The sequence below is a fragment of the Conger conger genome, chromosome 6 (assembly GCF_963514075.1).
Source record: "Conger conger chromosome 6, fConCon1.1, whole genome shotgun sequence".
NCBI classification, from domain to species: Eukaryota; Metazoa; Chordata; class Actinopteri; order Anguilliformes; family Congridae; genus Conger; species Conger conger.
In genome coordinates, this window is record NC_083765.1 from 43319951 (window position 1) to 43346028 (window position 26078).

The following is a 26078-nucleotide window of genomic DNA, read 5'->3' on the forward strand; positions in this document are numbered from 1 at the left end:
GCTATTAGGGGAAGTAGACTAACGCATAGATAGACAATACGGATATGGGACTTGGTGATCTCACGTGATTGAGAGGTAGATCAGGACTGCCATGCGTTATGTCCGGCGACCTGTCACTCATTGTGCAACATGACATGCACGTAAGAATGCTGACTATGTGCTGCGTACAGATGTCTAGGGGGTTAGTCAGACAACAACGTGACGCTTAATTTAAAACTGTGGAGGTTAGTTGGTGCTGGGAAGGGGGGGGTGTATATTTTATGACTGCCACAGCATTTCTGTATTCGACACATGCAGCTTTCTAAGTGTTCTAGTCACAAGCCAGCAAGGTTTATGACAATGCGGTGTACTATGGTGACACATCCCGTGATTTCCCAAGGACACTGGTATGGCTCTCCTGAGAAGTGGTTTTTACTGCACTGCAAATGAGCCCATTCCTCAGGACCCGTCTGCTGTCTGCAGGTTTATAACCGCTCCCAGCATCTGCATGACCTGACTGCCTGTCCGTCGAACTGTGGCTTAAAACAAGCAAACAAGAACATCAATAAAAGAAAGTAAATCGAATGCAGGTAGAATTTTCTCATATCCAACTAGTACGTTGAAGATCATGCTGCTTGAGACGGCGCTGAAGAAATAATGTTGATGCAAGCCTTTGGCAGGGAAAAGATTGATTACAATTACTGTTGCCATTGTTGCAGAAAGCTTTTATTATACGGCTGCCAAGATATAGAGCTAAACAGTGGAAGCCTCATTAAAGGGACAGGACAGATAGAGGGAGGGCCATGTCAGTAACTGTAGTCGTGTGCAGCCTTACATCACAGGGTTTTCTTCTTGTTTTTAGGTTCCTGGACACACTGGAAGGTGTTTGGCCTGACTTGCTGGCGCTGGAATCGTGGGCTGCACTGGAATCCCTGTGAACATGCCCTTTCGTTTTTTGTCTATATTACCCTGCAACCCCCGGGCCCCACCTTCATGATCGTCTCCCCACCTCTCTCTCTTCCTGTTGGGCTCAGCCAATAAGGACTCTCCTGAACCGGGCCCTTGGGGACAGGGGGAGTGAGCCGGAACGTCTGCCTCTGAAATTGGGTGCGGCAAAGAGAGAGTTGCCTGTTGAGAGGGGTCTGTGTTGGGTGTGCCGTGCACAACCGCACTCTGCGGCCTGAATCGGAGGTGTGTGTGTGTGTGTGTGTGTGTGTGTGCGAGCGTGTGTGTGTGTAGGAGGCAGGGGGACGCTGATTCGGGCGGGCTGGGAGGGGCACACGGCCCTGTATCGGGCGGGCTGCGACGCAGATGTCCGGGCCGGAGATGGCGATAAACAGCGAGGCAGGGGACTGGACGGGGAGCGGGGACGCGGGGGAGAGGGCGTGGCTGCTCCAGAGCCCCAGCGTGGAGACGGGACCCCCCCCTCGGGACGCGGACGGGGGGCGGCGCGGGGGGACCTCGGCCCTGGGCGCCGTCTTCATCGTGGTCAACGCCGCCCTCGGGGCCGGCCTGCTCAACTTCCCCGCCGCGTTCAACACTGCCGGCGGGGTGACCTCTGGGGTCGTGCTGCAGATGGTGAGGGGGGCGGGGAGCCTGCTGAAATACTCACAGTCCACAGTCCAGGCACGGGGTGGGGGGGGGGGGGGGACTGCATCTGCATCTGCATCTGCTTACAGACTACATTACTATATAACAAGACAGAATAAAAACTGGGAAGCTACCTTGGCTTATTGAAATGAATTGGAGAGGTGCTGAGTGTAATATGAGGTGCTAGTTCATATGGCAAACAGAAAATACACGTCACTCAAATCTCGGTTACAAAAATTAAAAAGCCTTTATTTCATGGCTGCAAGAGCAAAATGCATAGGTCTGAGAGCAACTCCCCAGCCATGGAATAAGGCTTTTTAACTTTCATAACCGAGCTTTGAGTGCCATGTATCATCCATTATTATATTAACTGGGACGTCCTGCTTTCTGCTTTTCAACCAAATAAATTTGTTCTGTGTGCCATATTTGGCGCTTTGGGGTGAATTAGTTACCAAAATAGGGGGTTGCTATACGGTTGCTATGTAGGGCAGTAGAGCATGGTGTAAGTAGCTTGGAGCAAAAATGGATAAGAATTGCTTCCTGTCAGTAGTTTGCATGTTGGGGGGAAAATAATCAAGACAACTGCTATGCAAGACACTTACAAGCATTCATTTAGACACGTTTCATACATTGAATACTTTTTCCATTAAGTGCTATTCATTTCCCATACATTCCTTTTCACATTTTTAGAACAAACTAACAAGGACTTATGAGGATAATTATTTCTATTCTGCTGGTATCTACTTTATACAGGCTGTATTGGCGGCCAGCTAGCCATTAACTACCATTGATTGGCACCTTATGTTTGAAGGGGGAAAAAAGCTTTTGTAAGCAAAGGTGGCAATCACACACAGCTGGGGTCTCTCTCCTGGCTCTTTTATACTGCTAGAGCTCAAGACAACCTGAACCCACAGCCTGAATCCACATTCAGCTCCACTCATTCTAACAGCCAGCACCATCAGATTGAGCGGTGTCTGCATGCCTACAGAGGGAGGAAGTGTAGACGTAGGTCTGTTCAGTCTATGCGGTTGAACATTATCCAGTTACAGATTTATTCTTGGCACTCTTAGTGTGCATGTACGCATTTTTTAGAAACCAGGAATGACATTCTTTTTTCATTCACGTTATCAGATAATGTACATTGTTATAAAATGCCACAGCTTTTTCATTCAGCAATGAAAACTCAGGCTACGAGCATACTTTGGTATGCTACCATTGTTTAAGATTGCCATATAATTGTACTACTTTGTTACTAGTTACTACTTATACTACAGCGAAGGGAGGTAACATTAGGCTTGACCAGCATATGTGCCAGCTAGCTAAGCTAGCTAAGTGTTCACGGACGATTTAACAAAGAGGACTTCCTGTCTCTCTCCTGCAGTGCATGCTGGTCTTCATCATCAGTGGTCTGGTGATCCTGGCCTACTGTTCCCAGGTCAGCAACGAGACCACCTACCAGGAAGTGGTGCGGGCGGTGTGCGGGCGTGTCACTGGGGTCATCTGTGAGGTCGCCATCGCCGTGTACACCTTCGGCACATGCATCGCCTTCCTCATCATCATCGGCGATCAGCTGGACAAGTGTGAGTGCGAAGTGTCCCTGCCGTGTGGCCATTTTAACTGGTCTGAGGGCGTCTTTGTGCGGTGAAGAATCTGCTGAATGTTCTTTCACTCTGCCTGAATGCTGCATGTGTAGACCACATTGTTGGGTCTCCTTATATGTAGTTAATGGCGTTCTATTGAATATTATTTGGTCTGTACTCTTTGTTTTGGTGCGGAATTTTGAACGTGGAGCGGTGGGCTTGTACGAAAATCTGATGGTTCCAATTTTTATAAAGAGTTGAGAGTTTATTAAAAGTATGAATCGGTGACTAAGAGAGTGATGCCATCTTGCAAAGCTTTCTAGCAAAACTACCTCAAAATGTTCACAGAGTCAGTTGAATCCAGAGCCTTTTCGGTAACTACCTTTTATACATTTTCACGCCTTGATAAGGAATGATACTTTACACAAGAATAGAAAGGAGTGAATCTGTGAGGCCTGTCAATTAGGCCATAGTGTATTGGCCGTCATGTGGTGATTGAATTAGCATGTCTGTTGACCCATTATGGACTAAGGTGTCCTATAGAAAACCCATAGAAAGGCCTAGGAATCACAATGCATTTCAACAGTCCTGTGTCTTGAAAAACGGTCATATGATCAAATACCACGTTGGCGTCACATCCGTCTGTTAAGGGAGATGTAACGTGCAGGTCACATCCGTCTGTTAAGGGAGATGTAATGCGCAGGTCGCATCCGCCCGTAAGGGGTTAAGTAATTCCTAATGGTTACTATTCTCCCATGAATCAACGTGCACCAACTGTACTGTAATCCTGATAAGATCAAGGGAGTGTGTGGCCTGCAGTCATAACAGCGTCAGAGACAGTTATTTCTCACAGGCTCGAGAACAGTAGGGCTCACTGGTAAAGGCATTGGCTACAATCACTGTCGGAGCCAACGGCCTAGATATCGCTTGAGTCTGGGGTGTGACATTAGCCAACTTTGACTGGGAGTGCAGTGACAGTGCCGTGCTCTGTCCCGGTTTGGAGAGGGTGTCCCCAATTAGCCTGGAGTCATCCACTTTACCCAGTACAAGTGCCTCTGCACCAGTCAATAGGCACCAGCTGCTGTCAGTTAGAGATGTGTGTCTCCTATCATAGCTAGCTCTATTGCAGCACGTTGTTTGGAAAATAGTAACTTGTGAATAGTCTTGTGAAGAGGTGCATCATGGGAATGCACCTTGCATCTTGTGCCGTTGGCAAATCCAAAATAAAGGTGGCATGTTAAGGAATAGATGGTATATCTCTCTCTCTGCCTCTGTTCAGAACAGCTCGCAACAGCAGCAGCAAGTCAGGAGATTGTGTAGCCTGGAGGCATTGCAGTTTATGTGTTCTGAAAGGCTGAGCTTTGAAGTACAAATAGGACACAGTGCTGGGTTATATTTTATTATTTTCCCTGGGCTTTCCAGAGCGTGTTGTGGGTGTTAATTTCCGTGGCTGTCAGAACACTTTTGCGGTGCCATTACCCTGGCTGTCAGTGCTCCGGGGCCTAAGGGCTGCCCCTGTCCGTCTCACTCACAGAACGAGTGCCTCACAGGGTGGCTGATCTGCTCTGTGTCTTCCTGTCTCTTCTGTGCACAAAGAGGCTGTGGACTGTGGAGCAGTGGTCAGAGCAGCGGTGAGGAGGAGTGGTCAGAGCAGCAGTTTGGAGGAGTGGTCAGTGTGGAGCAGTGATCAGAGCAGCAATGTGGATCAGTGGTCAGAGCAGCAGTTTGGAGCAGTAGTCAGAGCAGCAGTGTGGAGCAGTGGTCCAACTAGAACTTCATTAATCATTGCCAATTATAATCATAGCTAAAAAAAATGGCTGTTAATTAATTAAATTAGATAAATTGCTCATGGAATTTCATTGCTTTATCTCAGTCTCTCTTACTTCTCCCTCTGTATCTCTACTTCACTGTCCTTACATCTTTCTCCTGTGCTCCCTCTTTCGCTGCCTCTCTACCTCTTTATTCCTCCATCTCTATATCTCTTCAGCTCTCTCTTTCTCTCTTATTCCTCTTATTATGCTCTCTCTCTGTCCTTGCATCTCCACCTTTCTCTCCAGCTCACGCTTCCTCTTCCTCTTCCTCTCTCCATCTCTGCATCTCCATGCTTTGATGACATTGTGAGATTGCTAATGATTGTTCTCCTCACCTTTCAATGCCTTTTAGTTTATGTGATTATGAGTGTATTCTGAAAATAAAGGTGACTCAAATCTCTTCCGTCTCCCCCTTTCTCCTCTCTCCCTCTCTCCCTCCCTCCCTCTCTCCCTCTCAGTGATCGCGGTCATGGCTGGTGAGCCTGACATACATGTGGGTGGTAGCTGGTACACAGACCGCAGGTTCACCATCGTAGTGACCTCTACCCTGGTCATCCTGCCCCTCTCCATCCCCAAGGAGATTGGCTTCCAGAAGTACGCCAGGTGGGTCCCTCCCAGCCAGTCCTCCAAACAGTCCACTGGCTGTCCCAGAGTTCCCTGCTCAGAGCAAAGGTGGCAGGAGATTGACAGTTAGTGAAGTGATGGCAGAAGGTCTTCATTAACAGTCGGATGCCTTTGCTCTCTATAGAAGGTTCCTTTGGCAGGTGAATAAGTCACTTGTAGCCATTAAAGCTCTCAACCAATTTCCAATTGTTCTGTCTCTTAGCCAGATATCTGTGTGCTGTAACTGCAGCCATGTTCTGAAATACTGGCCACTGGGAATTGCACTTACCTGTGTAACCTGGAACACATCAGAATGCACTACACAAAATGGTTGGGATAATTGTGTCAATATGGTTGTGCTAATAGTTGTGTATTATTCCTCCATGCTTTGTTGCTCTTTTTCCCCCTTGCAGTGCAATAAGTGTCCTTGGTACCTGGTACGTCACAATTGTCGTCATCCTCAAGTACATCTGGCCGAACAAGGAAATATCCCCAGGTCTCATTCCCACCAGGTAGACTTCAGTGCGCTCGCTAGGCCCCACTTCCCAGGCTCCTCAAGGACTACATTTCCCATAGTGCTCGGGGGCGCTGGGCCATCTTAACTTCATAATGGCTTCAACAGTGGATACTGGCTGCCTACCCTTTACCCAGAGAGACCTCCACATTAGTCTTTTTCTAGCGAAGGAGAACACGTGTCATTAGGCCCACTTTGGTTGGCACGGTGATTAATCAGAAAAGGTTAACGATTCCTGGAGAGAGGCCCAGTGGTAGGTCCTAACTGCTCACTGTGATATTTCCCTCCCAGAAGAGAGCGGGTTTAATTAGGCGACGGACGTAAGCCAGGGTTGCCAGATCCCTGGAGAATTCCTCGTTAAGCGACTCTCGTCAGTTAATGTGATTGGCAGCTATAATTGTACACTGCGACTTCCTCTGTCAGTTTGGAGAAACACACCCTTTCTCCGAAAAGCGTGTAGGCAAACGTTTCTTCTTAATCCTTTGCTGTACCCCACTGACTACAATACATACTACGCCTAACTGCCTGATGATTCAGCTGGTACAGTCCGGATTTGATCCTGGACTGTGGGGTGTGTCACACACCCTCTTGAGTCAGCCCCTCTGTCTGGAACCCCCCCCCACACATTCACACATCTGTCCTAGCCGGGTTGCTGTGGGGCTGCAGTGTAGTGTAATGGTTCAGGTACTACATGACATTACATTATTGGCATTTGGCAGACGCTCTTATCCAGAGAGACTAAGCAGGAGACAATCCTCCCCTGGAGCAATGCAGGGTTAAGGGCCTTGCTCAAGGGCCCAACGGCTGTGCGGATCTTATTGTGGCTACATCAGGATTAGAACCACCGACCATGCGTGTCCCAGTCCTTTACCTTAACGACTACGCTACAGGCCACCCTACTAGCCATGTAACTCAAAGGTTGTAGGTTCAGTCCCCAGGTGGGACACTAAAAGCTACTTAACCCTTTCAGTCACTACCGTGAAATCCCAGCAGTGCCATATGGCAAACTCCACCTTATACCTCTTCAACCCTGCTACATTTTTCAATTTTCTCAACCAAAGCTAGACCGTGAGCCCCTTGGGATTTGGGTCACTTCCCAAGCCACTTAATATTGGGCTTGGGACTGAAAGAGTTAACCTGAACTGCACCAGTAAACATCCAGCTGGATAGATGGATATGTATGTGAAATGTAATCTGTGTAAGTTGCCCTGGATAAGAATGTGTGATAAATAAACAACAGAAATGTTAAATGGTTTCTCCGAGTGACACCCATCTCTCACCCATGTTTACAGTCCCTCGTCATGGACAGACGTGTTCAACGCCATGCCCACCATCTGCTTTGGCTACCAGGTGATTCTTCTTCTGCACCGTTCTGCAATATCTGTGTGTCTGTGTGTGTATGTGTATTTGTATATGTATGTGTGGTTGAGGTGTAACTGTGTGTGTGTGTGTGTGTGTGTGTTTCAGTTGAGATGGCACTGTGTAGTAGAGGTGTAACTGTGTGTGTGTGTGTGTCTGTGTGTGTGTGTGTGTGTTTCAGTAGATATGGCACTGTGTAGTAGAGGTGTAACTATATGTGTGTGTGTTTCAGTAGATATGGCACTGTGTAGTAGAGGTGTAACTCTATATGTGTGTGTGTGTTTCAGTAGATATGGCACTGTGTTGTAGTGGTGTAACTGTGTGTATGTGTGTGCGTGTGTGTGTGTGTTTCAGTTGAGATGGCACTGTGTAGTAGAGGTGTAACTCTATATGTGTGTGTGTGAGTTTCAGTAGATATGGCACTGTGTAGTAGAGGTGTAACTCTATATGTGTGTGTGAGTTTCAGTAGATATGGCACTTTGTAGTAGAGGTGTAACTCTATATGTGTGTGTGTGTTTCAGTGGATATGGCACTGTGTTGTAGTGGTGTAACTGTGTATGTGTGTGCGTGTGTGTGTTTCAGTAGATATGGCACTGTGTAGTAGAGGTGTAACTATATATGTGTGTGTGTGTTTCAGTAGATATGGCACTGTGTAGTAGAGGTGTAACTATATGTGTGTGTGTGTGTTTCAGTAGATATGGCACTGTGTTGTAGTGGTGTAACTGTGTGTATGTGTGTGTGTGTTTCAGTTGAGATGGCACTGTGTAGTAGAGGTGTAACTATATGTGTGTGTGTGTTTCAGTAGATATGACACTATGTAGTAGAGGTGTAACTCTATATGTGTGTGTGTGTTTCAGTAGATATGGCACTATGTAGTAGAGGTGTAACTGTATTTGTGTGTGTGTGTGTGTGTGTTTCAGTTGAGATGGCACTGTGTAGTAGAGGTGTAACTCTATATGTGTGTGTGAGTTTCAGTAGATATGGCACTGTGTTGTAGTGGTGTAACTGTGTGTATGTGTGTGTGTGTGTGTTTCAGTTGAGATGGCACTGTGTAGTAGAGGTGTAACTCTATATGTGTGTGTGTGTGTGAGTTTCAGTAGATATGGCACTATGTAGTAGAGGTGTAACTATATGTGTGTGTGTGAGTTTCAGTAGATATGGCACTATGTAGTAGAGGTGTAACTGTGTGTGTGTGTGTGTGTGTGTGTGTTTCAGTTGAGATAGCACTGTGTAGTAGAGGTGTAACTCTATATGTGTGTGTGTGTGTTTCAGTAGATATGGCACTATGTAGTAGAGGTGTAACTCTATATGTGTGTGTGTGAGTTTCAGTAGATATGGCACTGTGTAGTAGAGGTGTAACTCTATATGTGTGTGTGTGTTTCAGTAGATATGGCACTGTGTAGTAGAGGTGTAACTCTATATGTGTGTGTGAGTTTCAGTAGATATGGCACTATGTAGTAGAGGTGTAACTCTATATGTGTGTGTGTGTGTGTGTTTCAGTAGATATGGCACTATGTAGTAGAGGTGTAACTCTATATGTGTGTGTGTGTGTTTCAGTAGATATTGCACTGTGTAGTAGAGGTGTAACTCTATATGTGTGTGTGAGTTTCAGTAGATATGGCACTATGTAGTAGAGGTGTAACTGTATTTGTGTGTGTGTGTGTGTTTCAGTAGATATGGCACTGTGTAGTAGAGGTGTAACTCTATATATGTGTGTGTGTTTCAGTAGATATGGCACTGTGTAGTAGAGGTGTAACTCTATATGTGTGTGTGTGTTTCAGTAGATATGGCACTATGTAGTAGAGGTGTAACTCTATATGTGTGTGTGTTTCAGTAGATATGGCACTGCGTAGTAGAGGTGTAACTGTGTATGTGTGTGTGTGAGTTTCAGTAGATATGGCACTATGTAGTAGAGGTGTAACTCTATATGTGTGTGTGTGAGTTTCAGTAGATATGGCACTGTGTAGTAGAGGTGTAACTGTGTGTATCTGTGTGTGTGTTTGTTGCAGTGCCACGTGAGCAGCGTGCCCGTCTTTAACAGCATGAGGAAGCGTGAGATCCAGCCCTGGGGGGGTGTGGTCACGGCGGGCATGATCATCTGCCTCTTCGTCTACACCGGCACAGGTCTGCCTCTCACAGTTATAACAACCCTTCAGCATGTTGTTTCAGGCCTTCGCTTCTTCCTCATTTTATAATACATAATAATAAGAATTAATTTGTTATTTAGCTGATGCGTTTATCCAAAGCGACATACTGTTGATTAGACTGGGCTGGGGACAATCCCCCCTGGAGCAATGTGCAATGTGTTAAGGACCTTGCTCATGGGTCCAACAGCTGTGCGGATCTTATTGTGGCTTAACCACTATACTACAGGCTGCTACACCTTTGAAAAGCCTGTTCAAATAAGAAATACAGGGCAGACGTCAAGGCTATCTTATCAATTATACTGTAAAAGTCTGCATGTGTTTATCCTTGTATCACATTTTCGGAGTGCGTCATGGTGTGCTGTTGTGCTGTGATTCTGGTCTTTCAAAGTTTGAAAGGAGGACTGTTTTCGAGGTTAGAGGTGGTGTGAGTGATTGACAGGCAAGGTTAGAGGTGGTGTGAGTGATTGACGGGGGATGACCTGCCTCCTCCAGGCGTGTGCGGGTTCCTGACGTTCGGCTCCACCGTGAATCAGGACGTGCTGATGTCATACCCCTTCAACGACATCGCCATCGCCGTGGCCCGGGCTTTCATCGTTGTCTGTGTGGTGACATCATATCCCATCCTGCACTTCTGTGGAAGGTACTGCCGCATCGTTCCCTCCTATTTTATGGACTTATTATAGGTACAATAGGTCATTTGGAATGGGAGGAAGAAGTTGCTCGTTCAAGAGAGGAATAGCAGCAACAAACACCCTCAAACCACAACACTGTTTATCCCTCCCCCTTCTCTGTGAACATGCTGACGTTGAAACCCCCCCACGCCATTGGCTGTGGCAATTAGAAGCAATTTTCAACCAATGAGCTTGAATTATTGTACAAAAATCTTACCTATGGTACTTTTAAAGTTGCAGTGTAATTGTAAAGTTCTTAGTGTATCAGTAAAGGCTTTTTTTCTTTTAATAGAAGCAACATACTGAGAACTCACTGGGAAACATTTTGTACTGCATGTTGGGTAGGGTAGTTCACTACCATGCAGGGTACAGCCAATAAAACTAGAGGACCAATTGACATGGCACATTTTTATGCAGTGGGCAGTTTATTTTAAAATAGTAGTTGGGTTGCTTGGATGCACACATTGTGCCTGTCAGGTATCATGTTTAATACGCCATTTTGTGAGGTGGAAAGTCTAGGGGTCAGAAGGTCCTGCCACATATTCCTTCACCAATGAACTCAGCTGATTTCACTAATTCACTGTACCTCCTGGCTGAGGAATACATTTAGCTTATTTAGCTGACACTTTTATCTAAAGTGACTTACAATTGAGAAAGCAATTTGGGGTTAAGGGCCTTGCTCAAGGGCGGCACGGATGGTGCAGTGGGTAGCACTGCCGCCTCACAGCAAGGAGGTTCGAATCCCCGTCGACTGGGGCCTCTCTGTGCAGAGTTTGCATGTTCTCCCCGTGTCTGCGTGGGTTTCCTCCGGGTACTCCGGTTTCCTCCCACAGTCCAAAGACATGCAGGTTAGACTGATTGGAGAGTCTAAATTGCCCGTAGGTATGAGTGTGTGAGTGAATGGTGTGTGTGCCCTGCGATGGACTGGCGACCTGCCCAGGGTGTATTCCTGTCTTTCGCCCAATGTATGCTGGCATAGGCTCCAGCCCCCCTGCGACCCTGTTCAGGATAAGCAGGTTCAGATAATGGATGGATGGATGGCCTTGCTCAAGGGCCCTACCACAAACCTTCTGGGTCCCAGTCATGTACCTTAACCACTTCGTAAAACCACTCTTCTTCTTCTTCTTCTTCTACATTTGTACTGAAATAATCGAGGAAATGATAATATGAAATCTGACCCTACATGAAGCGCGGTTGTTGTGCGCTGTCTGTGGACGGCGCTGTTCCCCTCCCGTCCTGCAGGGCGGTGCTGGAGGGCCTGTGGCTGCGCTTCAGGGGCGAGCAGGTGGAGGTGGACGTGGCGCGGGAGCGGCGTCGCCGGCTGCTGCAGACGGTCACGTGGTTCAGCCTCACGCTCCTCCTGGCGCTCTTCATCCCCGACATCGGCCGCGTCATCTCCCTCATCGGCGGGCTCGCCGCCTGCTTCATCTTCGTCTTCCCAGGTAGCCCCGGCCGACCCCGCCAACTCGGGAAATGAAGTTCGACTGAACGGCACGGTGGCGCACGGCTAAGGCATCAGACTTTTGTTCGATGCAGTTGCACACCGAGGACCGGGGTTCGTGCCCCGGTCCTGCCAGACCTGAGTACTGTCGGTGCAGGAGGGAGCGGCCTGATTGGGCCGCTGCTCTGAGGGTGGGGGGAGGGACTCGACGGGGGGGATCCCCACATGCAAGAAGTGCCCCGCAATCACGGATGATGCGGCTTGATCTCTTTCCGACTGCCAGAGGTTGTAGCAGTTTCCTCAACATGGGTGATAGAACAGGGTAAAATTGGCAACCAAATTGGGAGAAAAACAGGAAAAACTAGAAAAATAATATATATATATATATATATATATATATATAATATATATATATATATATATATAATATATTTATATGATTTTGACTGTTATTAATTCATGGCTAGCTTGTTTTGTGCCGATTCAATTTTAATTAATTAATTGTTTGCACCCAGTGCCACTGCAGTAATTTCAATGAACTTACGTGGCTTCATTTTATTCCACATTATTTTAATTATATTTTCCCTTTTTTGTAATGACCAGTCATATTCGGTGCCCCTGAGGTCCACATAAAGGCAGTGCTGCTTTTTGTAACTGGCAAGCTTCTTCATGAAGAGCCATCCAAACACTTAGGGCAGTCACTGTCTCAAAGTTCAGCTCTCTGGTCTTGACGTGATGCTGCATCTTGGCAACTGTCTCTCTTTATTTTCTTTACTTTCTTCTCCTTTATACCCCCTTCTTTTTCTCATGAGATTAGGGCTGCTTCTGGTTTTGTGTTGCTGTTTTCTCCTGATGCTATTCTCATTGATGATGACGATGAGATGGCCTTCATCCTGGACTAATGCTCTTTCACTCCCCCTCCAGGCCTGTGTCTGATCCAAGCCAAGCTGTCTGAGATGCAGGAGGTCCGTCCTGGCAGGTAAGTGCAGCGGTATTCCCTCTCCCACCAGCAGAGGGCGCTGTTCTCTACGCTCAACTTGGGCGTGGAGCAGGGCTGCCCAACCCTGCTCCTGGAGATCTGCCATCCTGTAGGTTTCACTCCAACCCTAACAAAGCTCACCTCATTCAACGGCTAGAAATCTCATTGAGTTGTTAATTAGTAGAATCAGGTGAGCCAAATTATGGTTGAAATGTCAACCTACAGTAGATCTCCCGGAAGAGGCTTGAGCAGCACTGGCCTCGACTTCGAAACTCTTAGCTTAGTCCATTTGCTCTTTTGGGAAATCACTTCTGCTGTGTAGTAGGGGTCAGAGGTGAGAGGTGAGAGGTGGGGTAACTGGATTTGTGGGTGATGCGTGTTTTGCTCTGTTGGCAGTTGGTGGGCACTGGTGTCCTACGGAATCTTCATGGTGACCGTTGGAGCATTCATCTTTGGGCAGACCACAACCAACGCCATTTTTCGCGACTTCCTCTTCCACGACAGCCAATAGACAGCCAGCTGGGGGCGTGGGAGGCAAATGAGGAGGTGAGAGAGGGAGAGGGAGGGGAGTGGGAGAGAGAGGGGGATGATAGATGGATGGATGGGATAGAGAGGAGAAAAAGAAGCTGCATCGACCTCAGGAGAGAGGGACCGGGCCATTCCTCAGGTGCAGTTCCTCACGTCCAGACCTCTGATGTTCCCTCTGTTGCCGATATCGTCCCTCGTTCTCCTCTCCAGCCTCTCCCTGACCTCCCTCTCTCTCCTCGGACTCCTCCTGCATGCGGCATCACTCCTACCCGACGCCTCGGTCACCCTCGCCTCCTCAGCCCACGCCATGCAGTGACATCATGTGTGTCGGACCGTAAAGTGGGCATGAAGCCGCCTCATCGCTCCCTGTTCAAATGCACCGGGGCTGAACTCCGGGAACCGCCATGAAGAGGAACCACCTGGGACCCCACGTCCTGATTGGCGCAGCTGGAACTGAGACGAACTCTGATTGGTGGTGAGGGAGGAAGGCAAATCCAGGGGGCGGGGCCAATGCCATTGAAATTTTGGAATCGACTTGATGGATTAAATTTTCACAAGACTTTTCACTTTTACTGATTAACTGTGATCTATCTGCTGCTTGGATGTTTAAGTTTTTTGTTTTGCTGCTGAACTGGGAACTTGTGACCTGATTACCAAGAGTAAACCCTGAGGTTAGAGCATTGCCAAACTACCAGGACACAGGTGCAGAAAGTCACATGGACACTACAGTACTGAATCCTGACTGTAGGGGGCATGGTGATAAAAATGCATGTTTAATCTGTCGGTGAATCTTCTTTGGCCCTGTGTTCCAGGTGTGGCTGTACCGGCCCTGGCCAAACTGGAATTACAGCTAGCTTTCCTTCAGCTGACCCCATCGGTGATTTTAGTAAAATGTCTGATGAGATATTTCATTTAAATATTTTGGAATGAAAATTTTAAAATTATGGGACTAAACATGCAACTAAACAACTGATTATGTGAACCCCCCCCCACCCCCCCCCCCCCCCACCCCCCCCCCCCCCCCACCCCCCCCTCCGCCATGTCTAGAAATCCCACATAGTTTTTTTTTTTAAATTATCCTGTATAGATGATGGTTAGGAAACTGGCTAAAATTATGTCTTTAGAAGTCAGCCAGGAAAAAACCTCCAAAGATTTTGATGTTGGGTAGACCTCTGATCTTTTTTTATTGTTTGCTAATTCAATTAGGTTATTCTGTTATAGGTAAGCCTTGCAGCCGTGACAGTTTGGTCATGCTGGTGATGATAACATTTTAGCAGAATCAACATTTGTGTTTTCATACTGTTGAATAAGTATAAGATACTATAAAAAGCCCACATTTCCTTGTTCAAGGGATTGCACAACCCCATTGGGTGGGTCCCTTCTCTGTACAGAACACTGGAACAGGTTTAGGGTGTGAGATCTCAAATACTGCATGTGACTGAACATTCTAATGCTCACGTCACAATCACTACCAGTAATAGAGCTCTTCCCACGTGACAGCATGTGTAGTAAGGTATAATGAATGTTTAGACCAAGTATACTGACTGTGGGTTAGAATTGTGAAACTACCTTCCCAAAAAAGCTCAGCTTTTTTCTTCTTTTTTTTCCCGCCTTCCTGAGGAAAAAGGACAAATGCCAGTACATCGGCCGTCCTGGTGCTTTCTCATTCATAATTAATAGGTTGGATCCGTTCAATCCCAAGTCGAGGCTGGAGACGGAGCTGTGAAGTGCAGATTTGAATAATTCATGTAATCAAGGGAATTATGTGCTATGATTAATACAGGCTTCCGTAGGGTGTCAGAAAACATCCATTCTGACTGGAAGGGGATCAAGGAAAATGGATAATTCTGGGACTGAAATATAGCTGCTTGGGAGCCCTTTTTAAGCAGGGATATACTATTTTACTCAGTGGAGTTGTTTACTTGAATTTAGCTGTGTGCATGGTCTGAACTTAACTTTTTGCCTCACCTACCAAGGGCAGGTAAATATGTAAAAATCTTCAGGTCAGAATCTTTTTACCTTTTAAATATTTTGTTCTAGTTTTGGAAAAAGTTACCTGCCAGCTTGGTAGATGACCCCAATTTATTATACCCACCAAAGGCAATTTTTGACCTGCGTTTGGCGACTGGCGGGTGTTAATTTCGGACCCTGGCTGTGTGAATGTTAGCCCATTCCCAGAGCCGGCTCCCGCACGCTTCCAAAGGGCATCTGTCTGTGCTGCATGTTTTCAATCACTACCTGTTTTCAGTGCTCGATTCCACCCATTCAAACCCACCTACAGCCCCTCCGCTATTACCCTACTCCGTTATTCCCAAGAATGTATGCGATTTAGATTCCATGGTGTAATTAAACGCTTAAATACTTCTGACAGGTGAGTTTTTAATCATTCTGTGTGGATTCTGTTGAACAGTGACAGGTGATTCCCATGACTCTTGTCTTGCAGTGTTGTGTCTCTGTAGGAGGACAGCTGTTCCCTTCTGTTTCTGTAGTTTGGACTGTGCATCCATTAACTGCTGCATGATGCTGATGCCAGCAGAGAATGTGTCAAAAAAAACATCATTTTCTTAAAATTTAAATCAACATTTCGGTGATCTAATTAATTGTAATGGACTTGGTCAATTGTTTTTGTACTTCTGTTTTCCCCAAAGTCTTCCAAATAAATTTTCCCCCTTTTTAAAGTGTTTTAAAAAAATAAAGGGAATCACATGCAGTGACTGACCTTTTCCTGCTGAGGGAATTAACATTTCTGTTCCGTGCAAGAACAGCACATATTGGGGGTGACATTAGCTCAGGAAGTTGCCAGTTCCATCCCGCCCTGAGTGTGTTTAAGTGTCCTTGAACCTAACCCCCAATTGCTCCCGACGAGTTGGTTGGTGCCTTGAATGGCAGCCAGTTGCCGTTGGTGTGTTTGTGTGTGTGTGAATGGGTCAATGAGAAGCATGAATTGTACAGTGCTTTGGATAAAGGTGCCATTTAAATGCACACCATTTAGCACACTTCTCAAGATTCATTTTGGGGGTCCACTCATGTCACAGAAAATATCAAAAAGAGAAGATCAGGCCCTCAAATACTTTTCTTGGCTTTACTGAGCTCATCTGGTGTATTGGAACCAACAAAATACTCTCAAAAAGTGCAGATCCTGCCTCTCTGCTCAATTGCACCAGGCAAGACAGAAGCACAGAAATGTATTTGTCCCAGGTCTGGAGGAAGTACAGATTACCATACAGGAGAGATTACCAGTGTCCAGCAGACTGTTTCTGGGTCTGTTCGCTCCTCAGATTTTATCCTAAATTTGAGACCCCCCCTCCCCCTCCCCCTCCCCCCTCCTCCAATTCATACAACAGTACAGCATATGTAACATTACGTGCACAAAATGCTTTAAACATTTCAATGTGTATGAGAGAAACAAGACAATTTGGCCATTAGTGCCAAGAATGTTTTTTATTAGGAAAACATAATTTACAGACATAATTCACATAATAAAATTGCACTGATCGCCTTTAATAAGGGTATTCACCCACAACTGTGACACCTACTACCTTACATACACTCCTGGAGGGTGAGATATGACCAGTACATCATTGGAGTAAAAGGAGAACAGCGCTACATTCAAAGGGTCAGGTTTTCCTCGCCATGATGGCAGTTAGGGATGACAGCCACACCTATTCTGAGAGTCATAGAGCTGGGACATGCTCAATCACAAAACGTTTTGCTACCGTTTGCGTGTTTAACGGTGCGTTTCCTCCCAACATTGTGCAACAAGCCATGGCACGACAATGAAAGTGTGTTTGTATGGCTTAAATGAACCAGTGCAGTTCAGTTCTTGCTCAGATGTCTCGTATAAATTTCCTGTTAAGTGCAATTTACTCAAACCTGAGGCACATTAAAGTGACAAACATGTTTCAATCCTCAAAATAAACCACTTAGTCATTAAATCACCATCTTTTCATCACACAGACCAGCCAGTACCTCTGGCTGGAGATAAACACAGTGAGCCTACAATCCCAGTTTGGGCTCCTGATAAATTAAACATCTTGTCGCCACCCCCTTCAAGAAGGGAGAAACTAGGTCAGGATAAAAATCAGACTAGACAGTGGTTATTCTAGCACAGGAATTAGTAAATTGAATGAATGTGATGTTTCCAAACCTCCAAGACATACAAATCAGTTAAGATGGTGATTTCATAAACCCTGATTATCTTAAAGCCATTTATACTGGTTCAATCCCTCAAGTTACACCATGAAATAATACATAGGAAAGTAAAGGATTCTTCTCTGAAGGCCAATGTAAACAAAGAAACCAAAAATAGGCAACTGCAAATCGAAACGATAGGCTACATAAACGCGAGGACAACTGGTTGTACCTTAAAGCTGCTGCTAGATTGGTGCTCTTTGCTGCACTGATCTCTTATAAGAGAGCATGGGGGAGTCACAGATGATTGATGGGGAGCGAGTCCTGAGCATGCTCAGTAAGGGCTGTTTTCCAGGAAGGACTGGAACATGTGGAGGGCGGGTCCTGGAGCCCACTGTGGAACCATGTGACCTGCCCCCTAGGAGAGAATCATGGGAAATGAAAGAAGTCAAAGATCACTTTCTTGGCTTTCTTGAATGTTAATCATTTCTAGCCTGAAACCCATTTTGCATTGGAATGACTGACAGAAGCAATCATTCAGCAGGTCAACGATGACGAGTCAAAGCCAAACAAGTCTAAATGACTGAATTAGATACATCAGCAGCTGCCCATCTTATATTACAGAAACAGGACTTTGTGTTAAAAATTCTTTTGAGTTTTTAGATGTTTGAACAGGACAAGCTTACAGAAATACAAGAAACACAAGACCTACATACTCGTTATTCTCAATGATAGCGAAACGTAAATGTGAAAAGCATTGCAAATGTAATGCAACCGTCACTCACTTTCACCGTCAGGAAGGTTATGTTGCCAAACTGCTGGTAGAACCCACCAATCTGATTGCCGTATAACCAGCGCTGGTAGCTGGTGGTTTCCTGCCATTCAAAATAAAAGTGTGTTTGAATCAGACCCCACAAAAGACCCCACATTTAATTGAATAAAAAATAGAAATGAATAATGAGTTATTTAGCTGATGCGTTTATCCGAAGTGAAGTACAGTTGATTAGACTAAGCAACGTGGGGTTAAAGGCCCAATAGCTGTGCGGATCTCATCGGGGCTACACCAAGGCTTGAACCACCAAGTCATGTACCATAGTAACTACAGGCTGCCCATAGTGTATACATATAGTATAAACATTATTTTAAGTATAGATTTAAAAAAAATAAAAAATTCTTATTGAATTTTTTCAAATATTGCGAAGCTGTGACTTAAATGGGTTCAAATACCAAGTCACCAATGCCTATCATAGCATGTCAAAATAACTGCACTTCCTAAATATTTTTCCACACTAACTGCACCTTGGTGCAACTTAAAACAGAACCATCCTTGGTTTCCCCTCCGCTGACCTTCTGGTTGAGCTGCTCCACGAACCACTGGTCTCCGATGTGGTTGCAGGCCATGTCCGTATCCCCATTGTACACCAGCGCCCTGAGGCCCAAGCCCAACAGCTTCAGGTACACATCCCTCATTGTGGAATAATTCCTCTGGTACTGTCTCCCAACATCATCACTGCAGAACGATGGCGTACGGTCAACAAGGGGGCGAGGCAGGCAACACTCAGTCCAAAAACATACCACACACTGTAGCGCGCCCTTAACGCTCAGGTAAACGGACAACGCTCATGGACAGGAAGGCGTGCAGACCATCCCTGTTCCTCAAATAAAGGTCCTCAAGGGATGAGAACTGCTGTTGTCCATCCCCTTTTTACCTGGGAATCAGGTGTGAAATCATCAGTAGCACCCATTGTTCAGTTAATTACCTGGGAGGAAAGAAATCCAAGGCCGTGTTTGGATTTGCGGATCCGTGGCCTACATACTTCAGAATGGATACCGACCTAGCCATGCGATTTTCAGTGAGCTGTTATATATATATATATATATATATACGCAGAGTGGCCACCACACTGCAGGACTGACAGCAGTGAAAGGACTGGGATTTAATTAGAGCTCAATCAGACTCAGGCACTAGAGAACAGCTTGACTGCCTGCTGGTTGAGAGAAGCCAGAATGATCAGCATGAGGCAGGCTTGAAAGCCTATTCAGATCCTGAGATTACACAGACAATGAGCAGAAAATTGCAACAACTCGTGACACCTAACCGTCAACCTGCTAAATACTGTGTGTGTGTATATATTCTAATGATTTGGATACATGAATATACCTATAGGTTTGTATATTAAAATGAGTTATATCTTTAAAAAATGTGAAACAATAAAATGTACAGGTATATACATGTGTACCTTGGATACATGCATGTGCCTGTTCATTTACATGTTCTCAATTAACATGAGTTGTGTAGCCAGCATTAGCTTTAAAAAATGTGAAACCATAACATTTTAGAGGGAAGCTTGTTTGGAAACGAAAGACAGCGATTCAGCATTACAGAAGCGCAGCTTGCTTAGTCCTTTAGAGTCTCACTCACTAAAGCCTTACTATTATTTATTTATCATCATCATAATAATAATGCTACCCTGAGGATCCCGATACCTCTCCCCCAGGAGGGAGGGAGGAAGAGGGACAGGGGGCCTGCTCGCCTCCGGACCCACCTGCAGATGTCCCAGGGGGGCAGGGTGTCCGGGATGTGCAGGGCCTTGCGCACGTCGCCCCTGTTCAGCCAGTTCATCTGCGCGGTGCTGTTGATGCAGGGGGGCACCCCCGTCAGTCTCTTCTCCAGCGCATCGCCCCCCCCTCCCCTCCAGACCAGCTGCCACAGCAGGAAATGCAACAACACGGTTACCAGCAGCAGCAGCAGGACTCCTTCTCTCATGGATGACAGGTCACCATGGATACAGGCATCTTCCTAAGCCCTCGGTTATTTGAAATACCTAGCCCCTGCTGTCAAGAAAGGTAGACCACCGTCGTGTTACTTAAGAATGTATGTACATCCTATACATTCTTAAGTAACACGACTTATGCTGGTAGATACACACACACACACACACACACACACACACACACACACACACACACACACACACACACACACACACACACACACACACACACACACACACACACACACACACACACACACACACACACACACAGCTGTAATGAAATACAATGAAATAAAATAAGATGGTATTTTGGCTTGTCTAGCAACTAAGCATACAGCAGCATCCAATCAGGCTGCAGCCTTCCTTGCATCAGGACCAGAAACTCTATTTTCCATTTAATTTACCAATGGAAACCAATCACTGCAAAAACAATTTGTTTGGTTCAGGAAACCTGATCAGTCTGAAGTCTGCATTTTGTTTTTTTTCAGCACCCAACAGGATTTGGTCACACCTGGTTCTGTTCCGGTCATGTGTAATGAGTTAGATACTTGTCTGAGCCTGAGGTGAGATTTGAACCCAGGCCTCTCACTCGGCCAAAGATTCCTCAGACAGAAGCTAAAGGCAGAATCACGAGCAGCAAAAACATTATTCTTGAGTTGGAGGGCGGTGTCTCCAGAATGCTGCCCTCATTTCACCGCACCTCACTGCGCTTCACTAGCGAACTGAGCTACACCAGCTGCACCCGCAGAGAATAAAGGGCAGTCGTTCCCCTGCAGGGAGCGCTGCTCACCTCAGGGCTCCAGTGCTTCCGGTAGTTTCTGAAGAGGTTGAGCATGGTTTTGTGGTACGACCTCGCAGACTGGGCCCCCCCGGCGCAGTCCAGGTACAGAGCGTACTCGTTAAGGCCCGACTCGAAGATGATGCTGAACGCCTCGGACACCTGCCACAGCGTGCGGTGGAGAGACCGATGCGTGAGACACCTTCACGCACTCGACATTCAAACACAAAAACATTACATCTTGCACATAAAATTTTTTTTTTTTTTTAAACATTAAAAACACTAGTACTTGGAACTGTACTTCCCTCAAGGGTATTCAGCGCACTGATCCAATTTGCACTTTATTGTACGTTGCTCTGGATAAGAGCGTCTGCTAAGTGAATATAATGTAATGTAATCAATCGCTTTCTAGGTTTAAGGATGTGTAGGCCCATTTTGAAGGCTGGTTTGGGAGCAATAGAGGCCCAGCCACCAGAACAAGACATCTGATCCTCATCCAAGCCACATCTCTGTCTTGTGATGTCATAAAAGGCTTGGTGACCCGAGCGACTCATGCCACGCGTGACCGCTGCCGTCGGTTACCGATTGCTGGCAGTCAGGCTCGCTGTTGTCGTAGAAATTGCAGGCTCCGTCTTTACAGCAGTGCGCATTGAGATCCGCCCACAGCCTGCGAGAGAGGACAGAAGTGGCGTGACTTAAGAGCGACTTCTCAGGCACTCCCCAATCCCCACCCTGCCCCATCTCAGATAACCGCTTAAAGTCAAACAGGCAGGCTGGTTCAGGACCACTGCAGCTACAGGTCTGTGAAAACCAATACCCAAAGTTCATAGTCCACACATCCTCAGGTTTCCTGTGTTTTCATATATTGAACGAATATGAATAATGAATAAGATTGTTTTAGAGTGCCGTACTGTTCTCCAAAGAGGCCATGGTAGTATCCAAAGTAGATGAGGGACTGATCGTTGAGGGCATCACTGCTGAGGCCGTTCCCCACTCCAAAGCCCTGTCACAAAGAATAAGTGACACAGCACTCAATGTCAGACCTGAACTTAGCATTGCAGACATGTGGTATACACTCAGTGACCACTTAATTAAGTAGACCTGTACACCAGCTTCTTACTGCAAATATCAGCCAATCATGTGGCAGCAACTAAATATATAAAAGCATGCAGACGTGGTCAAGAGATTCAGCTGTTTTTCAGACCAAATGTAAAAATAGGGAAGAAATGTGATGAGAAAAGTGACTTTGCCAGACAGGGTATTTTGAGTATACGAGAAATCCCTGATCTCCTGGGATTTTCATACACAGTCTCTAGAGTTTGCAGTCTCTAGAGAATGGTACAAAAAAACAAAACAGCTATGTGGGCGAAAACACATTGTTTATGAGAGAGGTCAAAGGAGAAGGGCAAGACTGGTTGAAGCTGACAGGAAGGTCAGAAGGTGACAGTAAAGCAAATGTAAATATGCAAGTAACCACACATTACAACAGTGGTATGCAAAAGAGAAGTGTCAAACCTCAAAGTGGATAGGTTACAGCAGAAGACCAATAAGTCTAAAGAAATGTCTAATAAATACCTAATAAAGTGCTCGCTGAATGTATGCAGGTCACTGTGGCCATTTCTATTGCTAGCAATCTGACCGTTGTGGGGGGAGCAGGTTTTCCTGCTTTCCCACTGCAGGTGGTTACCTTGAAGTTAACAGCCTTGTCTGCCGCCAATCTGAGGCTGAGCGTCGGAACGTAAATCCCGCCATAGCTCTCCCCAAACACGTAAAACTCGTTTTGGGTGAAGTTGGGAAACTTCAGAAAGAAGCTTTGCAGGGCGAGATAGTTGTTGTCGGCCACCTGAGGGATGGGGACATTTCATGAGGACCGTGCGTGAAAACAAGTAAAGAACAAGCCTGTTAGATTCAACTTCATGCCTTGAACACATATCACAAGTTCTGCTGCAAGCTGTGGGTTTATATGCAAGTTTCAGTTCCCCTAGACAAGACATTCATGCCTTTGAAAGACCCACTCCAAGATGGCTGGCAAGAAGAGATGGGTAATATGTTTTCAAACATTTTGTAGTGTCAATACCACAAAACAATTCTACCCACTAGCCTATGCAATTAACCCATTAAGCTTTTGTAATGCATGCAACAGCATGAAGCTCAATATGCATCATATTAATTCCACACTCACCTCATCATCATCTGTTTTATATTTCTTATCATCCGAATAAGAATATCCCACACCAACTGGTGACTCCAGGTATAACACATTAGCCACTTTGTTCCAGCTGAACTCATTCTCATACAGGGTATAGCCATTATCATCAACCTGTAAGATGCAAAAAACAGTTATGAAAAAGCAAAAACTTTCCCTTTCAAGCAGAAATGTGAATATCATGAAATGGCCCCAAAATTTCACTTCATTTCAAAATCTTAAGATGTTCGTTCATTCATTCATTATCCTAACCCGCTTATCCTGAACAGGGTCGCAGGGGGGCTGGAGCCTATCCCAGCATACATTGGGCGAAAGGCAGGAATACACTTTGGACAGGTCGCCAGTCCATAACAGGGCACACACACCATTCACTCACACACTCACACCTACGGGCAATTTAGACTCTCCAATCAGCCTAACCTGCATGTCTTTGGACTGTGGGAGGAAACCGGAGTACTCGGAGAAAACCCACGCAAACACGGGGAGAACATGCAAACTCCGCACAGAGAGGCCCCGGCCGACAGGGATTCGATCCCAGGACCTCCTTGCTGTGAGGCGGCAGTGCAAACCACTGCACCATCCGTGCCACCTTATCTTAAGATGTTAAATTTGATTATTTGGAATTCTGAAGATGTAATTTCCATAGAGTGTTCACTGCAAGTTTTTATTGTGTTTTCAACGAAGTCATTATTTTGTGATAATGACTCTTCTGCTTGAGTGACTCAATATGCATGTTAAACTATGTGCTTGAAAGAGTGTATGCTGCAATGCTGTAACATGACATATTGCCAGGCCTAAAACATCTGACGCAGTGGCGACCTAGAATATACAGGCACTCACATGAAACGGTCCATTCTCCGAAAGGAACCCATCCAACGAACTGCATCCTGGGCCGCCGTTCAGCCACAGAACCACGGGGTCTTTCCCTGGGTCCCTCTGTGACGTCACGAACCTGTCAGCACCCCGGGTCAGGGAGAGAAAACCCACACAGTTTATTCGGAGGAGTAATGATGTCACGAGTTAATTTTACGTAAAACCTATTTGTTTGAGTTGACAGTTCAAAGTTCCCGTTTACTTCCGTGCAATCAAGTTTAATGTATACGCAATTCAAATGGGAGTATTTTTATTATGTTCATGGTGTACATTTCCAGGTGCAATTTAAAGTTAAAGTTTAATATAAAATACTTTCAAATAATTTTAATTTTCAGGCGCAAACCAAAGCATTCATTTTATACCGTGCATTGAAATGCGTCTGTGATTGGATCTGTGGCTAATAGATGCCCTACTACTACTACTTTTAAATTATATAATTTTAATATATAATAAGTCGAACAAGTGTAATGTTCATCCCATCTGTTCATGTCGTGACACACACCACAAGTCTCTGATCACCGGCGTAGAGAAATCGTTCGTGCCACTGGCACTGCGTGATAAGAGACATGGATGCATTGCCCGATACGATATGAGAGTGTAGCAAACCATACTCGTTAAAAGTAAAAATTCTTACAACTAATAGGCATTCGTTTTTGCTTCTGAAGCACTTTAACCCAGCATCCCAGTCTGAATACAATGGTTGACTACGCCACACGCCGCCTTCCTTCTAGTCAGGAAATGTAGCATATTTCTCTACTAAATATCGTGTTTAACCAACTTTTGGGTTATTGATTAGTAATATCAAGCATTGTGATTGCTGAAACAAAAATGCGGAACCGGTTTTTCAAGTTCACAAAAAAAAAAACAATTGTCAAGAGGAAGTAGCTTGCTAGCTACACAACTCTGCAGCTTCAGAAATACATGCCAGCTTACCAGTAATGGAGATACTTCCCAGAACTTGCTTTGAGGTAGCCGGACCACTGTCTGTAGTTCGGCTTAAATGACATACCAGGTAAGGCGGTCACCTCATCCGGATCGTATACAGCCCAGGTGACATTACACAGAAGTAAAAATGCTAAAGTACACAAAAGCATTCTGCCTAAAATATAAACATAAAAGGATTGGTCCTCTGGAAATGAAAAAAATAAAAAATAAACGTCAAATATGGCACACAAATATCTCCAAAAAAAATGATATTAACTTGTCCGCTATAGCATCACCATTTCCAAACAGCAGCACTAACTAAACAGCTTTGATTCCACCTACCAAACGTAGTCAGTCATATGACTATATCACATGTGCGTCAAATTGTCACGTGATAATGGACCTTATTAGGTGAACATCCTAGCCACGCCCCTTTATGACCGCATGCACCATAGACATGCTAACTCTCTATAACATGCAGGCGTTTTATGTGCATGCAAACACCCCTTTTTCTGGCCCTCACATATGAAACATATCTTAAAGAAGAATATTATTTTCGCTCAAACCACTTCCAAAGGCAGAACTTATTTTCACCTTGTCTGAGGCAAGTGGAGCTTCAAAGTACGCTACAATATCGCATGGAACAAAACAACACAGTCCAATAAAAATGCCAAACAAAATAGCAACAGTAACATTGTTGTAAAGCAGCCAGAACTAGTGAGGATACAGTAAAAACGAGTTGTGTGTGTGTGTGTGTGTGTGTATGTGTGTGTGTGTGTGTGTGTGTGTGTGTGTGTGTGTGTGTGTGTGTGTAAGAACAACAAACGCTTATCCAGTTATGTTAATATTTGTCTTTCATTTATAACTTTGACTTTCATAAATTAAAATCTCTCTTTGGAATTTACATTCAGCATTTCTTCAGTAAATTAAAAAATGTATTTTAATTATTTAAAATGTTAGTTTGATCAAAGATAAGACAATAGGCAACAGTTGTCAACAGTTGCCATGCTATTCAATAAAAGGGAATGCCAGAAGGAATGCTAAACGTGTGTTATTCAGATTTTTCATGAATATTTTGTAATTTGCAGGGAATCATCAAATCTGAACACTGGTTTAATTTCAGAACGTGAACATATGTAGTAAGTTACCCATACAGTTCTGTGGTAGGCTAGTTACTGACATTCTGG

The 26078-nt window shown here is 45.3% G+C and overlaps 2 protein-coding genes across 3 annotated transcripts; one reads left to right on the plus strand and one right to left on the minus strand.

The window, feature by feature from the left end:
- Window positions 1–1290: 1290 nt before the first annotated feature.
- slc38a7 (solute carrier family 38 member 7) lies at window positions 1291–14194 on the plus strand. Of its 2 annotated transcripts, none has more exons than XM_061245870.1 (10): window positions 1291–1557; window positions 2951–3149; window positions 5419–5563; window positions 5977–6075; window positions 7370–7427; window positions 9446–9560; window positions 10076–10223; window positions 11497–11696; window positions 12620–12674; window positions 13071–14194. In XM_061245870.1, exons 1-10 carry the CDS (start codon window positions 1291–1293, stop codon window positions 13183–13185), a joined length of 1401 nt encoding a protein of 466 aa, XP_061101854.1. In that variant the 3' UTR covers window positions 13186–14194. The 2 variants fall into 2 exon arrangements, with proteins under 2 accessions (XP_061101854.1, XP_061101855.1); XM_061245871.1 differs by lacking the exon at window positions 1291–1557 and adding an exon at window positions 2498–2578.
- Window positions 14195–16624: 2430 nt separating this feature from the next.
- si:ch211-122f10.4 (cathepsin A-like) lies at window positions 16625–25250 on the minus strand. The gene is made up of 11 exons (XM_061247065.1): window positions 24901–25250; window positions 23935–24046; window positions 23071–23208; window positions 22576–22731; window positions 21800–21891; window positions 21471–21555; window positions 20901–21050; window positions 19880–20037; window positions 18681–18843; window positions 18119–18208; window positions 16625–17751 (listed from the first exon to the last, which is right to left on the minus strand). Exons 1-11 carry the CDS (start codon window positions 25059–25061, stop codon window positions 17668–17670), a joined length of 1389 nt encoding a protein of 462 aa, XP_061103049.1. The 5' UTR covers window positions 25062–25250; the 3' UTR covers window positions 16625–17667.
- Window positions 25251–26078: the final 828 nt, after the last annotated feature.